Below are 17,493 nucleotides of genomic sequence, written 5' to 3'. Positions count from 1 at the left end.
TGGAGATATGCGTTTTGAGTTTGAGGAAGTTGTCAGATGGTAGAATTGTCAAGGCTTTAACAATAAAACCACTTTCTCGCTGGTGTCAAAGTCATCTCAAGATAGTGTTGACCCTCAAAGAGCTCAACGGTCCAGGTTAAAAGCCATGATTGTGGCGTCCTTTGCTATTACTGCTGAGAGCATGTCTATCATGTGCAAGATGTCCTCTTGTCAGTGAAGCCTCCGCTGTTTTTCTTTCACTTCACCAGAATTCTTTCACCCCACAAAATTTGTTCACTGGGCCACAAATTGATTCGACCAAATGATCAAGTAAGTTTGAAAGACTTTCGACACAACCCTGCTTTCAGTCCAGCGTAGGCAAGATCGAGCGTTCCTCCTTATCGAAAAGTTTCATTCCCAGTGCAACATTACATTACCCATGGAGCTATACGTGAAAAAGCGTGGCTGCTTGTCTATCTTAGCCAACGACTTGCGGTGGGCTTTACTCTGGTCTAATCACTGAACTGTTACTGTATGGTCATGGCGACAGCGAGACAGTCGCGGTCGTTCACGAAGGTCTGCTGTTGAAGCGAAGTCAGCTACACGCTAGTCGCAAGTCTTTCGAAGCAGAGCAAGGCACAATCTCGACTGCACCTCTGAAGTCGAACTTCCCAACTCTCGAAGCGAAACACCTTGAGGACTTCATGCATGGGCTGTACACGAACCAGGCACCCCAACCAAGAAAAGAAATGAGACAAGTAGACACCCACAATTTAGATCTCATGTTTGGTGTATACATCCTGGCTGATTGTCTTCTGGTGGCTGAGATCAAGGACAAAGTAATCGACGCACTCTGGCGTTACTACACTCCTAGAAGGATACAGGGCGACGTCTTTCTTGTGCTTCACGATGTTGGTGTCAGCGACGACAGTCCTCTTTCCAACTTCTTGACAGAAAAGTTGATCAATAGCATTATTTTTGACTACATTTACTCGACACAGCTTCAAGAGGCGAAGATGGACGTAGAGAGTCGTCTGAAGAGTCTCATGGTCCCTCATGAGCAGAGCGGCCAGTACCTTGCAATCACCGCGAGCATGATATGGAAGAGAAATGCCAGTTTCAAATGGCCGAAACCATATGGACTGCCTATATGAATCCGTGACGGCTCGGGCAGCATCGAGGGCTAGCTAACATCTACAAGTTTGCCAGAATTCAGAGATTTTCACGAAGGAGGTCGAACAGCTGCATAGAACTGGCCGTTTGACAGAAGAGATAGTCTAGGTCAAGCGCGATTATCTGAGAGGATTGGAATAAGCTCGACAGACTAAAGCGCCTCGACGATACGAATGCGTCGAGCACAGTATCGAAGATAACAAGAGACTCCCTGGTACTGTTTCAAAATTTCGGTTCTCAAGCAGTCCCGACGAGGATACTCAAGCCGGCTTGACTCTTCTCAACCAGAAGACAACGAACGTTTCGTGCAGTAACGTCTCGGATCCTACGTTCCCTGGTTGCATTCTTCTTTATCGCAGTGCTATCTGCTTGGCACGTTCTATTTTCGCCAGCACATATCTTGCTCACTTTTTTCATGCCCTTTTCGCGAACTTGCGATGTCAAATGTTTCGCGTTGATCTTTCTGGCTACTGGAGAACATGATCAGACAGTCAATATAATGTAGTTGGAAAATCAGGAGCTAACAATGAGATGGCTAAGGTCATGATTCAGCCATGCTGGAACTCCATTAAAAATTCATACACGCCATAAAATCGTCTCCGTTTCAGAACTTGGCACGACTTGAATGTTTTTGATAACCATGCTATGTTTAAGGGTTTCCAGAGAAGCCCAATCGAACATTAAAGGGAGATACTTCAGACACAAAGCTCATTAAAAGAAAGACGCTGAAAAGTGAATCACAACGGTCTGCTCGTCCTTAAAACCTGGGACTTCTCCGCTCCGCCGTACTCGATTCGAGCTCGTTAGGTGATGGCTCGGCCCACATTTCAACAGGTTGAGATTGAGGTTGTTTCTGCTGCACTGGACGGCTGGTTGCCATCTCCTGAAACAGTACGTCAGCGTGAGCAATGGTCATAGGAGCCTTGGAACTTACTTGAGCAGGAGGGTGGTCCATGTACTTCGGTGGAAGTTCAGCGGCCTGTGCGTGCAGTGCTGCTGCGTCGTTCTGGGACATCGATGGTAATGCTGATGCCGCAGGTTTCTGCTTGCGTCGTCGCCGCATGAAGAGGAACACAGCAAGGACGATGAGAGCAAGACCTGCGACGCCACCGACTACGCCACCAGCGATGGCACCAGTGTTCGTGCTTTTGTTTGAAGTACTCGTGGCACCATTCGAGGTATTGGTGCCATCGCTGAGATTGCCCGTTTGTTGATCTGAGCTGCCTGGTGGCTGATCTGTCGTGTTGGTTGAATTTTGTTGGTTAGCATCTTCTGAGCAAAGAGAATGTACTAAGACCGGCGAATTTCGTGTCTGGGCAGTGACTGGAGAAAGTCCAAAGCTGCCAATGACAGGGTCGAGGAAGATGTAATTCATGGCTAGCCATGGCGCTCCCCATGCGACAGTGCCACTTGAGGTGTTTGCGCGTACCATTGAAATGAGTTCAGTTGAAGCCGTTGGCTCTTTAATGCCGTTTGCATTCACGCTGCTAGGCGGAAGAGCAAATTCGCTCGCTGGTATGGTGGAAGTGTAACCATTTGCGAGTGTTACGGTGATCGTGCCCGATATAGCGTAATTCCATTTGTATGCCCCTTCGGCTGCATCCCAAATGGCGTTGGTGACGTTTGCAAATTTGTTGGCGAGATTTGTCGGTACACGTACATAGTCTGACCACGGAGTGTGGCTCATCCAGAACTCGGTATCGATTAATTCTGTTTCTCCAGCATCGTCGTTGTATGTGAAACCTGTCACCCTTGCACAAGCACGACAACTTGAGAACATAGTGAAGTTCGACTCTCCTTTCCTCTTGTTCGCATCATATCCGCCTATAATCAAGGATCCATCGATTGGATTAGCGGTTGAGGCGCTTCCAAACCACATACCCGAATACCTGCTTGGTGCGAGTGTTGCATTCACCATGGAATCAAGAAAGACCGATTCAACGCCGAGACCGATGAATCCTTGAGAATTGTTCAGTGCTGCAGATAGCAACGGTTGACCATATATTGTGCTATTATTGACCAGAAGATTGTCATTGAAGTAATCTCCTCCGACACCAGTTCTAGACCCATTAGTGCTTGTTGCAGTAGAGAAGACGAAGGTGCTTGAGTTGGCCGCGTTGTACAATCCACCGATCTCGTTGATGCAGTCGAGCTCTGAAGGTGAGCTGTCGCATGATGTCCAACTCGGGACACGGGTATTGTTCTGACCAAAGTCCGGCACGACCGCTACATGTTGTGCAGGAGTTCCAATTCCTATATCGATGCCTCTAGCCTGAACATAAGTATTTGCGTTGACGGTAACGTTCTGGATAGGTAGATATAGTGCTGAAGGGCAGGCCATTTGATTTCGCAGCTATGCGGTGCCTCGACGAGCACGCGCAGGCTGTTCGTTAGAATCTCAGTCTGGTTGCAGGTCGCAAGATTCCGGTTGTTTCGAGGAGCCTCGCTGCCGGAGCGAAACACAAACACAGTGACCGAGGTGAAAGGCGATGAACAGGACAAGCCGCTCTCGGAGAATGGCTAAGATGCAGAATACACGATCAACGCACGAAGTAAAGTTGAACTCCTGCACTTCGGAGGGCCTGACCGGCTGCATTTCGGTTTGTAATCATGTTCGGTCAGGGTAATGCGCGGTGCATCTAGCCCTGGTAGAATCTGGATGAGGTTGAGGCTCAATGCCAGGTTCCCGTTGACTGTGAGGGGCTGGAATCGTGCGTATGGGCCTCGAAAAGGCGCCGTTTCAGCTTACAGCATTAGTGTCGTATCAGCCAAGCTTTTTACATGAGGTTCTGTTGCCGTGCAGTGGGCTGACACAAGTAAATGGGCTTCTCGGCGAATCATTTCTCTCAGTCGAAGGTTGGGCGTGCATTTAGAGGATGCCAAGCGGTTTTCGCCCCAAATGGCTGCTCAACCTGGCAAGTGCTCACTCTGAGCGTGAGCTGCAAGCTGCGTGCAGAGCAGAAACAGTCCCGCCTTTTCACAGGCTCGATGTTCTGTTCAATCGTCGCGTAATCGACATTAGAACCATTCCGGGACCGAAGACGGAGCAAAGTTGCTATGAAGTGATGGACCTGGGAAACAGTACCTATCCATGCTTCTGAGTTCCTGCACATGTATCAGTAAGTTACGGCAATAAATAGCTCAATTCTCTTGTCGCAGCAGCAGGTACAGACTTTCATGCGATTAGAGCTCCTTCGCCAGGATGAGTTCCTGCAAGCTATGCGCAGTAGGGAACGTCCAATGTGCGCCACGAAAGGCTAGAAGTGAGAGGCATGCTGACCTCAAGGACGAAACTTCGAACCAGCGCCATGTGTAGTGACTTTTCAGTGATATTGCCTGAGGCAGTAACACTTCGTACACAGGTTCTTATTGGTTGGTCATCCATTTTCGGCGGATGAAGGATCAGGCAATTTCACTGAGAAATTACTAGACATTTGTCGGGTTAAGTTTCTATCAGGGGTTTTCGCAGGCCCGGATTGAACTGCTGCATATCTTTCTCGAAGTAAACATGGTCTCGGCACGTTGTCGCTATCATGCAGCATGCTCGGCCCCTTGTTTGCAAGCGCGACACAAAGTCCCCAACTCCATGCCTCTGTGATAACAGCGTGCGATTTTGTCCACAGGAAAGACATTAGTGTTTCGAAGTTTGTATTTCAAACTCCCTCACAGACTACGGTTGGGACATTCGATCAGGTACGAGGGCCATGAATGTTCCTTACCTGATATTCACGTATCATTTAGCCCGATAGCACGTTATGTTTAACACACGAAGTGTACGAGGATCTAACTAGTTGTCCTTATCGAAATCGAATCGACTGCATTTTTTCACCTGATATAACAATTTAGCTACAACCTAGTTTTGACCTCAATCTCTCGTACCGCTGTTATCTCAAGCCTTTCCAGACTTCAATATTTGTCCCATGTACTCCGCTAGAGCCAGCATCTTCTCTTCCTGGAATCGTCTGCCGATGAGCTGGACAGCCACATGGGCTCCATCGTACATCTCCGCGTCATAGTCTTCGTAGCACTCTTTGTCTTGGTCGTTGATAGGTCGGTAGTCGTCTTCGTACTTGTCAACGTTCTTGTCTGCGATTGTGACGGGTACCACAACGGATGTATAGTCCAGCCCATTGACGAAGACAGAATATCCATACCATTTGTACTTCTTCGGTCGTGCTGCTGGATATGGTGCTAAGGGTGCGATGATAGCATCAATAGGTCTGCCCGTACCAGTGGTAGACACTGTGGCATTCCAGGCGTCCATGTATTGCTTCTTCCATTGACGGAGGGCGACGTTGTTTTTGGCAATGAATGAAGCTGTTTTTTCTTCTTTAGCAACATCTCCATAGGCTATTTTGATCTGGTCAGCGATTGATTCACCAGAAAGGGCGAAGGAATCGTGTATGTCTCTGCCACCATCAAGAGTCCATGTCTTGAGGGTGGCGGTCAATCCATCGGTATGTGCTGGCGACTCCCACGAAATGACTTTGTGGCCAGCTTTTTCGACAGCTCTGACTACCATTTGAAGTGCTCGTGCTACCGGTGGTTGTGGATTCACAATATTGTCCGTCTTCATCAGTCCGAAGGTCAGCTGGCCTGTCGAGCCATCGACAGTATCCCAAACCTCTTTCTCCTGACTGTCCCTCCATGGAATTTCCACAACATTTGGGTCGTGACGCCAAGGTTCTTGAGACAGGATCGACTTTACAACAAGCTTGAGAGATCTCGCTGTAGTGCCCAGCGGACCAACGACCGACAAAACACTGTTCTGGCCATCCATCGAGTTGGCCATGCCCTCGTAGGGCATCCTTCCCACACTTGGTCGAATGCCATACAAGCCGTTAAAGGCGGCAGGAATCCCTGGCTCGAGTCAGTAAAACTGCCGCAAAGAAACGGAAGTAGAGACACTGACTAATTGAGCCTCCGATATCTGTACCGAGTCCGACTGGTGATCCTTTTAAACCAATCAAGGCTCCCTCACCACCTGAACTTCCACCTGAGCAGAGGAATCGATCCTTAGGATTCCACGTGTAACCAATGATGTTGTTTACAGTCTCGCCAGCCATGAGTGTATGTGGAACGCTCGTCTTGCAATAAAGTATCGCGCCCAAGTCGCGCAACTCCCTCACCATCTCACTCTCGTAAGTCTTGTATTTTGGATCACCACTTTTGCCTTCATGCGTGCCAATCCACCCAACATAACCCATTGTGGTCTCCACATCTTTAACATGGAATTGATCCTTCAGTGAAACAGGCACGCCATGCAGTGGACCTTTTGTCTTCTTGTGCTCGGCGTAGTGGGCGTCGAGGGCTTTCGCGTCGGCAATGGCAGCATCAAAAAAGGTCTCGTGTAGGCAGTTTACCTGAGACGTCCGTCAGTCGATGCTGATAGCGGAAATACTTGACTTACGAGCTGATGTGCTAGTGAAGCTCTGTGGCAGAACGCCTGCGTAACATCGACAGCAGACCACTCTCCTGCTGCTACCTTTTCGGCGATTCCAACAGCATCAGTCTCAGTGATATCGATTTCCTTCGACTCTAGGAACTGCTGTATGTATGATCCTGTCACGTCTTTCTGCTCTTCCACCGAAGGAATCTTCGATAGGCGCCAGCGTTCTGGTATCGAGTCGAGAATGGCCTGTCTCTTTGCAAGAGCTGTAGCTTTCCAGTCTGTGACCATCTTCGAAGACTTTTGGTCGGGGGTGCCGAGGCAAAGGAATGCAAGGAGTATCTGTAAACACGAAGCGATTAGATTCCTGGCTGTGTGTTGGACAACAAGGTTCACATCGACTCGTTCAAGTCCGTGAGGAGCACATGTTGGAGAACTTGGTCGGCCTGCCTATGACCACCTGCCTATTCGGGAAGCTTAAGCCCAGTGACGCTCGTAGGTTTACTAAACCTGCCTTGGCATATTCGAAGTAGAATTTCTGCAGCTCCTTCAGTCATGCACAAGAACCAGGATCGTAGCTTGATCGATCGGAACTTCGAAAGACTTCACTCAACATCCTGGTGAAGCTTGCACACCATCGAGTATAGTATGTCTTTGTTAGCATATCCACCATATTCGCACCGTCGTGCACAATTCTCTAGGCTGACTTGCTGATTTCAAGTCCTTGTGCGCATCTGCCGGACGTTAAGGTTGATCCTCTTGTTGGTGAGCCATCCTGTCCATTGCTTGAATCGTGCTTGGTTGCTTTCAGGATACGCTGGCCAGTTTCGCAGATCTGGAGGACACGTGTTAGCAAGAACCTTTGGCACAGCATGCCAGGCATATCTCGACCGTCCAGACATGAGGACAGCATCGCCGCTCCTTATTCGAATCACAGCATGCTTCGAACCATCCTCATTGGCAACCAAAAATAGCGCATCACAGCCCATACTGATGCTGACAAGAGGCTGGTCACAATCCTCACTAACATCACGATGTAGACTTAGAGTATCGCCAGGTGAGTAGAGATTGAGGATGGCTGCTTGAGGCTCGATCTCAGGGAAAACGTTAGTGATGAAAGTGGCTATGTCCTCTGGAAAATCGAGTGGTTCTTCAGCTGGATATTGCTTGTTGGTCCAGTCGTATTGGCCACCAAGAGTTATCCAGCGCAATTTCTTGTCAAGAACCTGCTTGATGGTAAGAGGTTTGTGCAAAACAGGGTCTTTTGGCTGCAGCTGAGTATTCTGGTTGATGGAGAAGAGAGATAGTGGCTGGTGTTTTGCGTCCTTCGACAAGGATTGATATGGAATATCGTAGAATGGCGTTAAGTTATTGTTGTGCTGAGGATTGCTGCAGTCTCGGTGGAAAAGCTTATCCAGCAATACAGCTTGTACAGGAACGGATAACACGGAGGGAGCAATAACGAGACCTACCGCGATCAGACAACTACTCCATGCTGATGGCTACAGCGTCTCACCAGGTAAGTCTTTCAGCTCGAAAAATTGCGACTTCTGCGCTTTGTCCGGAAGCTCATCATTGTGCAGGAATGGTTGGAAAGCATGTATCATAAACGATTGTCTTTGTACAGAAGAAATGGATGGGAAGAGTCGTTCATCGTCAGCAATCAGCAGAGAGTCGATAATTTCAAGGTCATTGTTGGCGTGTATGTCCTCGACGCTCGCTGTGCGCCATCGCTTGAAAAGCACACGTAAATGTGGCGGAGGTTGCGCGTGAGGATCGAGATCTCCAGTCTTGGTCATTCCTGGATTTGTTTCTGACTTAATGCTCGTTCAGCGCAGGCAATGAAAGGTTAATAATCATAGAAGCACATGAATGGAGAAAATAGCAGACTCTGTACGCCAAGAGCAATTCAGCTCCCAACGACAGCGAACAATAAGCCCACTAACGTCAATCACCCACGGGCGAACATCACCCCGTCGCGAACATCTATTCTATATATAGCAACAACCACATTAATCGTGGTGTTGTAGCTTTATTCTACAGCCATATTGCTTGCTATTTGGCGTGTACGCTTCTTGACCTTCCGTCGAGTCTCTCTGTCCGTCATAAGGGCAAAAACGTCAGGTTGAGTGGCCTGGTATAGCTCAATAGTGTCCTCATCAATCTGGCGATGCCTCAAGACATCAGCAAATCGCGTGGTAATGTCAGAGTGGTTCTTGCGTATTCTTTTGTATAGTATATTGTCCTCCTCCCTCTGCTCTTCCCTGTGGTGCAGAGAGAGTTGATATCGATGGGCCTTGACCTCCGCTTCAAGCTCGTCCATATGTCGTCTTAGACGGTCGAGATCTTGGCGACGGTGAGAGGGCAGTGCTTTGTTAAGAGATGTAAAGATTGGTAGCCATTCTTGCTTGCGCTTTGGTGTACTAAACTCCACAGTCTTTTCTGGCTGGAAATCGGGAGTGACTGGGCGATAATTAGCAACTTCAGGTCTGGTCAACAGCTGGTGACGATTCCAGGGCCGTAAGCCACTTCGACGCCAACCGCTGACGATGTATTCAGTTGTAAATGCTTCACCCCTTGCTTGCGCCCATAAAACGTTAAATTGGGCGCGAGTGACCTTCCTGTTTCCGTCGGGATCAAATGCTTTTAGCAGGCGGGCATATGACGCCTTCAAAATAGCAAATGGCTGTTGATCGAGAGGCTGGATAAGATGAGAGGAATGGGGCAATATCCAGATAAGGATGACGTTGTTTTGGTGTGCTAGCTATTGTATATTGCCAGTAATATGTGATAAATGACCGTCTAAATATAGAACTCTCGTCTTACCCTCCCTACCCTCTCTTGCACTCTCTGATAGGAATATATCCTTAAACCATCGTTTAGTGTATGCCTCAGTCGTCTACCCACTCTCTGTAAACCCCCAGTGCTAATTTGGGAGTGTTTCGGATGCTGGAAACTAATAATTCAGTGGTGTTTGGGGTGCTGTACCCCTGTGGATAACTAACGGTCTAAGGAAGCCCCTAGCTGCGTTAATACACTCTAGACTGGTCGTCTAATCTGTGGAACCACCTTTAGCAACAATAGGGGGACCCTGGCGACGATTAAAGACGGAATGTTCTGATTAATGGTAATTTCTTCTGGCCCCGACCTCGTCCATATTCCATACATCCTGGTCGTCAACTTGCTGACCCTGTAGCGCAAGCTGGGCGGCTGAAAACCAGGCATCTAAGATTGCTAGATTGCTGGCGGAGACCCTGTTTATATCGAGATATAGCTCTTTTCTGCTTTTGATATTGGCGTGACGATTTATGAACTTGGTGACCCAGTTGATACCGATTGGTCCGTCTTGTCCATTGAGATCCTTGCTCATTAAATAGGCAATCGTCCGTATCTGGGTATGGCTTGTAGGCATAAACTGTGCTTGCTGGTTGGCGATAAGCTTAGCTAGGACCTCTTCTTGTTGGTATGTCAATCGCGTATTTGACGGGCGAGTAAATGCATGGGAAGGGCGACCATCGCGACGATGTAACAACGTTGTACGCGCGACGTCGTTGTTACGCGCAGCTTGCGAAATATTACCATCTGTCGTGGTTTTATTGTCAATTAAGGCCTTGCGAATACGTTCCTCTCTTCGAATTGCCTGCATTTTAATTGTGTGGTTATATATATAACTATGAATAAAAGTGGTCACATTTGTGAGATGCTGTTCGTTTGGGGGTGGTGTTCGTGCGGGGGTGATTGACGTTAATTGATTAAATTACCACGCGCACGTGCCGTAGCTGCGTGCCTAACGAGCGCTTTTGCGACCCTGCAAATGCTTGTGATGGATGCCTAGCCTGAAGTGTTCGACTTCAATACCTGGACTTCCATACGCGTTGGCAGAATGACCTCCCATTTCCACGATCCTACTTCATCTGTAAAGATCGCCGAGGGGAGTTACTCGTGCGCTGAGTATTCTTGTCTCGACTCATGATACGATATATTTGGAAGATGCTGTGACGCATCTATTTCGACCTCCAGGATGAGCACTCCTTCGTCTCCAGCGACTCCAACAACTCCAGGAAGCCCTCGCCATTTTCGAGCAAAGGTACGCCAGCAATGCAATGACTGCAGCTCCACCTGACTTCCATAGCTACGACATGCGACCTGGGTCGATCCTCAGACGGCGACCAAGTCCAAACGTACCTTTTCCCTCACTCCCGTCTCGGCCGACAACAATGGCAACCTCGATGGTTCAGCATCACCTCTTCTTTCTCCCGAAACACCGGACGAAGCCCCCGAGCGCGATCCAGACCGTTTCTACTGGATGGATAACATACCGACGTGGAGGGACAAGGTGAAAGAGTACGCGCAAAAAGCGTGGGCTTTCATGTGCTCGGAAACTGGCATCAGCATCTTCAAATGTGCTTTAGCATATCTGCTTGGAAGCATGGCTACATTTGTTCCTGCCTTCAGTCGCTTCTTTGGCCGACAGGACTCCAAGCACATGGTGGCAACAATCACAGTTTATTTCCACCCAGCAAGGTCGCTAGGGAGCATATTCGACGCCTCGATACTAGCTGGTATCGCATTCCTCTACACAGCAGTCGTTTCACTCGTCAGCATGAGTATCAGCGTGCTCTTCACGGACTACTTGCACATACCAGCTATTGGTCATGGCGTGATTCTCGTGTTGTTCGTGGGAGGAGGCTTGGGTTTCGTTGGCTGGGTCAAGCTAAAGAAGGGAGATCCATTGGTCAATATAGCATGCTCTCTCACTTCCTTGTCACTCATCACTGTCTTGACCAAAGAGGGCGCTGTGCAGGACGGCAACTACTCTTTCAACAAGATCACGCAGATTCTAAAGATGGTTATTGCTGGTATCATCTGCACAATGTTGGTCTCCTTTCTCATTTTTCCGAGCTCCGGACGCATCAATCTCCGGAAGAACATGACTGAGGTATCCGATCAGTTGTCTGACATGCTGGGCATAATAACCAAAAGCTTCATCTCAGGCGACGAAGAGGAAATCGCGGACAACCAGTATAACGCACTCAACGATCGCTACAACAAGTCCTCTTCCAAACTTGCACTGAACCTCAAAGAAGCTAGATATGAACACTACTTTGTTGGAAGGGGAAGACTTGCAGAGTTGGAGTCAAAAATTGCGCAATGTTTACAGAAAGTCGGTCAGAGTATTGGTGGCTTACGAAGTGCTGCTGCTATGCAGTTTGTTGTTGCCAAAGAGCCATTGGACAACTCGGATGCGAGATGGGCGCAGCAAAGCAACGGTACCATGAAACGACCACCCACCTCTATGAGTGGCATGCAGTCCAACGCCGAGGTTCCAGCTTCCAATACCACTGTATCCAGTCCCAAGTTGGCTCGACACGATAGCCTACCATGGAGATCACCACAGCAGATCTTCGAGCTCTTCATCGACCATCTTGGTCCTTCAATGCGCTCTGTCGCATATACGATGAAAGAGATTCTTGATGAACTGCCCTTCAATCCTGATGACGATTACAAAGTTTCGATTAATTCCCGTTTCGAGCTCGCATTGGAGCGGGCTTTAATTATGTACAAGGATGCACGTGCAGACGCAGTGAAATTGGTATACAGTCAGAAAGAGATGGACAAGACTAGACCTGCCGAGGTCGAAGCTGACTGGGAAGAAGCTGCTGCTTGTTGTGGTCATTTCTCCTTCTCGTTGCTAGAGGTCGCGCAGCAAATCAAAGAATTTCTACACTGTTTGGATGAGCTGCAAGTCGAATTGGAAGAAGCTCCTTCTCCACGTTCATGGAGCTGGTTGCGGTTTTGGAACCGCAAAGACGGATGCATATCGCACGATTCGGCTGATCTCTATGAGACTGATTACAACAAAGTGAAGGACATTTCCGATCCTCAATCTCGAGAAGCACGAGACAGGCAGTACTGGGCCGAAAGCCAGAAAGCCTGGTGGAAGCAAAGTCTGTTTCGGCGAGTCTACGATTGGATCGTCATCCTTAGACAGGAAGACAACAAATTTGCCATCAAGGTCGGCTTTGGTGCTATGCTATATGCTCTACCAGCATACATTCCTGCAACTCGCCCTGTATATGCTCACTATCGGGGTGAATGGGGTCTGCTCTCTTACATGCTTGTCTGTTCAATGACAATTGGTGCATCAAACACGACAGGAATTCAGCGATTTCTAGGTACAGGTCTGGGGGCTCTACTAGCCATAGCCGTCTGGCAAATCAGCAACGACAACCCTGTGGCGCTCGCATTTTTTGGCTTTCTCATGGCATATTGGACAGCCTGGATCATTGTTGGAAAAGGCAAAGGACCTATGGGCCGCTTCATCATGCTTACCTACAACCTCTCTTGCCTGTACGCCTATTCTCTCTATATCGCTGACGACCTGTACGATAATGATGGCGACGAAGAAGACAATAATTCTGATCCTCTTATCTACAGCATATCCGGTCACAGAGTAGTGGCCGTCCTTTCTGGCTGCATCTGGGGACTCATCATCACTCGCGCCGTCTGGCCTATATCTGCTCGCCAGAAGCTCAAAGATGGTATATCCCTTCTCTGGCTTCGTATGGGCCTGATCTGGAAACGGGATCCACTCAATGTCTTTACGGAGGGAGAATCTGATTGCCAGTATATGAACATCAAAGAAGAGAATGACCTTCAACGTTTTCTTGCCAAGCTCTCAGCCCTGGTTGACGCGTCACAGCACGAATTTGAGTTACGGAGACCATTTCCTACGAATACCTATAACGAGATACTCAAGTCGACAGCGCGCATGCTAGAGGCTTTCCATGCCATGAACCTGGTTATTCGAAAGGACTTCACAGCCTCAGCCGGAGAGCTTGCTCTCCTCAACGCCACAGAATCTGAAAGAACAGAGCTTTGTGGTCGTCTTTCACATCAATTCTCTGTTTTAGCTAGCTCCGTCAAGCTCGAATGCAGTATCTCCACAGATATCTTGCCTTCGGTTAATCACACACGTGATCGCTTATTAGCGCGAATATTTGCCTACCGGAAGGAGGATATTGAGCAGAAGACCAAAGATGAGGATTACTCGCTGCTGTATACCTATGCACTCGTGACAGGACAATTGGCAATGGAGATCAAATCTTGTTTGAAAGAGGTCGAGGATCTGTTTGGAGTTCTGGATGAGGAAAGCCTGATGCTGCAGTAGGGCTGGCACAAGGCACGGCATGGAGTCATGGCTGATTGGTGGGATAGTCTGAAGAGCAGTACTTTGGCTTAGTATCGTTATCTTTGAGCATATCTATAGGACCTAGGTGAACCATTATTGTTAGACTGTAACGGTACTTGTCGTTTGACTCGTTTTTTTGCAATGTTGCTGCCTGCCAGACGACGCAACAATTGCAGCGTGAACAGCGAGGGAGGAGCGATTATAAACAAGGCTGGAACTTGCACTTTTATTCACATTCCGGAGCCACTTGAGACTACGGATATGCAATCACCTTGCATCACAGTGTATAGACTCTTGATCACCGTGTCGTCACCCAGTAAACAGCTCGACCTCCATCGACTGAGGGCCGCTGCCTCATCTAGTAAAGACATGCTCGTGCCTAAGCGAATGCGGTGTAATTTGAAGTCCAGGTAACTTAAGCTGTTGTGGGGTCGCTAATTCCGAAGATATTGCGTGTTGATTGGCCGTACGAAGTTGAATTTTGAGAAGAGAGCAAAGTATTAATCTTTCGACCTCTGCGAGAATCTTGACTCACCAAATGGATTCCACATTGAGACTTGTGCACACTTCAGGCAACCTTGGCTAGTGACTAGGTGATCTGTGTCTTGTACATACGCGTTCTAAAACTTGGGAGACGTCGCGCGCTGTTATCACTCAGCTGACCTCAATCCTTCTTTATTGCGCTTCTGTTGTCCCCCCAAAAAAACCTTGTCAGTATGCCAAACCATAGGCCGCTCCGTGTGGTCAAGCAGATAACGACATCGTTTCAAAAAGAGCAATGTCGGTGCTACTCTGCCCCAGTCGACTCTGCTATACCAAGCAATAAGGTCAAATATGTCCCAACCTCGGGTACATACCCGAAAGGCTTCAGAGTTTCCGCTACGCACGTCGGCGTCAAACCGTCCAACACAAGCAAGCCTGATCTGGCATTTATAGCCTCTGACATTCCTGCAGCTGGCACCGCAGTCTTCACAATGAACAGATTTCAAGCTGCCCCTGTACAGGTGAGCCGCGATATTTTGAACTCTCGTCATGGAGCTGGCATTCGAAGTGTTGTCATCAATTCTGGCTGCGCAAATGCAGTGACAGGTAAAGGTGGCCTTGAAGATGCTCGGGCCATGGCCAGGACAGCATCAAGCATGTTCGACAATCAATCAGGCAACGATGACAGCGTGCCTAATTCCGTTGTGATGTCCACTGGGGTCATTGGGCAGCGACTACCTATCTCAAAGATCATCAACAACATTGGTACTGCTTACGCGAACCTTGACAATAGCCATGAAGCTTGGCTTAATACTGCCAAGGCCATCTGCACAACTGACACATTTCCTAAATTGCTCAGCACAACCTTTACGCTCCCTGGTCCTGCCCACAAAGGTGTAGAATACCGGATGGCAGGCATGACAAAAGGAGCTGGTATGATCCACCCTAAGATGGGAACACTGCTAGGTGTCGTCTGCACTGATGCACCTATCACTCCAAGTGCTCTTCGAGCTCTGCTGCAAACCGCAATGCAGGCCACTTTTAATCGTATCTCTATCGATGGAGACACTTCCACAAACGATACTCTCGCGATGCTTGCCAACGGTGCTGCCGCATCTGCAGATACGCCACCCATTCAGCCGAAAGACGAGGCCTGTGAACATTTCCTCCCCATACTCAAGTCCTTCTTATATCGTTTGTCTGATCTCGTCGTCCGTGACGGTGAAGGCGCGACCAAGTTTGTCGAAGTTCGCGTTCGAAATGCTTTAACAGTACTAGATGCCCTCTCTATTGCGAGCTCAATTTCACGATCTCCACTAGTCAAAACAGCCCTTTATGGCAAGGACGCGAACTGGGGCCGTATACTGTGTGCCATCGGCTATAGTCAGCTTGAATCTCCAGAATCAATCAATCCGGCAACTACGAATGTCTCCTTCATACCAGCAGACAATAGTGCGAGTAAAGATGAGGGAGTGTTGAAGTTGCTGGTGAATGGAGAGCCAGAACTGGTCGATGAAGAGCGAGCGGCGAGATTATTGGAGGATGAGGATCTTATTATCGACATCGACTTGGGTGTTGGAGAACAGGCGGAAAGCTATCGATTTTGTGACTTCAGTCACGAGTATGTCACTATCAATGGGGATTATAGAACGTGAGGAGCAGAACGAGAAAAGGATACTGCTGATAAGATAGTCTTCAAGTCTGCTAGAAAGATGTGGATTACTAAGACCTCGAGATTTCATCTACATGAGGCGGTTCAGCATAGGAACATATAGTCGACGGGAGACAACGGTCGCCTATGTGCAACCTCCAGTGAGTGTTCTTGCACAATCAGATCAGGACCGACATCGGTTGAACATGGAATAGACAAGCGCCTCAGTAAAGCTATCGCACCTGCTGTACAGCATCAAGACAACCATACAAGCTTGGATATCCGGCACGCCACGAATTGTTGCTCCCATGTGTCAGCTCAAGACGTCGCTGAATGCATCTTACAGCCCAGAATATGCTGTAGTCATTTCCAATACTCTTGAAGCAGGACCGACCTCAAATCGTCCATGATGTGCTCAGCGTAAATTGTCCCTGTTCTCGTCCTCACTCTGCAACTTCCGTGGCGACAAGACGTTCGATGCGTAGGAAAGCCGAAAAATTACAATACTCATTTGCATGTACCCGACCTCAACATACATGCAGCGACGATGTGCAATGCCTACACCCATGGTGTCGGTTCAAGGGAAGATCCTGGTGGAAGGACGACAGGTGACAGGTGTTGAGCATAAATGCTGTATAGGTCGGCTACCAAGGAGGTCATATTTTCAGCTTTTCGTGGTCGAATGTGAGGCTCCACCATCACATACCAGGAAAAGTATTCACAATTGATGATCTGAGCGTTGTCAGTATTGTTGCACCTCCCGGGTTGGCGAGCATACTTACTCAATGGTTCATTCACAAGTGTCACATTACATAAGGGATCGTCTTTTGAACGTCATTCTCCTGGTGCACTGTACTGCCGCGATTCGACCTATCGGCACAGTGGTCATACAAACCAACAACACCTCTTGCCTAACCCCTTGCACTGCTTTTAATCATACCTCAATCCGGGAGTCGTGTTCGATTAGATTGCCTTCCCAGCAACAAGACATAATACGAAGGTAGGTTCTTCTACAGCTGGCCACGGTTATCCAATACTGTTTCCCTGCTATAGAAGGGTATCTTGGGCAAGTTTTCGTCGTGCAATGGTAGCAGACCGCTGGAAAAGAGTGGCTAGAAATCGTCAAGGGCGTATGCTAACATGGAAAGTGCAGGGAGAGAAGATGATAACATCAACTCATACTAGCAAGAAACCATAAAGCAACCGTATGCATTTTGGCTTCAACACATCGAACTGAAGGTATTGTAGGTGTGCATGGTGCCGATCATTCAGGGTCACTTGTCTGAAGCACGTATTTCGTTTTTTGCCAATACATATCTGAAGCAACTGCTCACAGTGGAAAAGGCAAGCAGGACCACATCCCACCGAACTAGTGCTTCCGACTTATTGGCACCTAATTGTTGAGTACAAAAGCAACTGCGTGTAAGCAAGTCGCATCATATGCATTGCTTCGAAGGACAAGAGGCTGAAATTTCTCGGAGACATCATTTGCTTTCTTTTACAGAAGGATTTCATCATTTCGGATAACATTTGGCATTTTTGGTGAGTAGAAAAATGACGATTCGTGCGGCGAACTTGGTGAACCAGGCAAACACCTTCACCATAACAATGCTTATCTTGGTAAGT

At 48.3% G+C, this 17,493-nt stretch overlaps 5 protein-coding genes across 5 annotated transcripts; 2 read left to right on the top strand and 3 right to left on the bottom strand.

Moving 5' to 3' along the window:
* Positions 1 to 1,909: 1,909 nt before the first annotated feature.
* On the bottom strand, positions 1,910 to 3,493 carry LTR64_005191 (uncharacterized protein; the record flags this gene model as incomplete). The annotated part of the gene is made up of 2 exons (XM_064899532.1): positions 1,910 to 2,035; positions 2,087 to 3,493. The coding sequence occupies 2 exons, from the start codon at positions 3,491 to 3,493 to the stop codon at positions 1,910 to 1,912; spliced, it is 1,533 nt and encodes a 510-aa protein (XP_064752844.1).
* Positions 3,494 to 5,041: 1,548 nt separating this feature from the next.
* On the bottom strand, positions 5,042 to 6,832 carry LTR64_005190 (uncharacterized protein; the record flags this gene model as incomplete). The annotated part of the gene is made up of 3 exons (XM_064899531.1): positions 5,042 to 6,012; positions 6,065 to 6,515; positions 6,563 to 6,832. The coding sequence occupies 3 exons, from the start codon at positions 6,830 to 6,832 to the stop codon at positions 5,042 to 5,044; spliced, it is 1,692 nt and encodes a 563-aa protein (XP_064752843.1).
* A 425-nt stretch (positions 6,833 to 7,257) lies between these two features.
* On the bottom strand, positions 7,258 to 8,340 carry LTR64_005189 (uncharacterized protein; the record flags this gene model as incomplete). Its single annotated transcript, XM_064899530.1, has 2 exons — positions 7,258 to 8,009; positions 8,058 to 8,340. 2 exons carry the CDS (start codon positions 8,338 to 8,340, stop codon positions 7,258 to 7,260), a joined length of 1,035 nt encoding a protein of 344 aa, XP_064752842.1.
* Positions 8,341 to 10,562: 2,222 nt separating this feature from the next.
* LTR64_005188 (uncharacterized protein) lies at positions 10,563 to 13,712 on the top strand (the record flags this gene model as incomplete). Its single annotated transcript, XM_064899529.1, has 2 exons — positions 10,563 to 10,628; positions 10,674 to 13,712. The coding sequence occupies 2 exons, from the start codon at positions 10,563 to 10,565 to the stop codon at positions 13,710 to 13,712; spliced, it is 3,105 nt and encodes a 1,034-aa protein (XP_064752841.1).
* Positions 13,713 to 14,449: 737 nt separating this feature from the next.
* ECM42 (Arginine biosynthesis bifunctional protein ArgJ, mitochondrial) lies at positions 14,450 to 15,871 on the top strand (the record flags this gene model as incomplete). The annotated part of the gene is made up of 1 exon (XM_064899528.1): positions 14,450 to 15,871. One exon carries the CDS (start codon positions 14,450 to 14,452, stop codon positions 15,869 to 15,871), a length of 1,422 nt encoding a protein of 473 aa, XP_064752840.1.
* Between the last annotated feature and the right edge of the window lie 1,622 nt (positions 15,872 to 17,493).

The sequence above is a fragment of the Lithohypha guttulata genome (genome assembly GCF_036872675.1).
Source record: "Lithohypha guttulata strain CCFEE 5908 chromosome Unknown scaffold_4, whole genome shotgun sequence".
NCBI lineage: Eukaryota > Fungi > Ascomycota > Eurotiomycetes > Chaetothyriales > Trichomeriaceae > Lithohypha > Lithohypha guttulata.
Note: the sequence above shows the minus strand (reverse complement) of the source record. Positions and strands in the feature narration are given on the sequence as shown.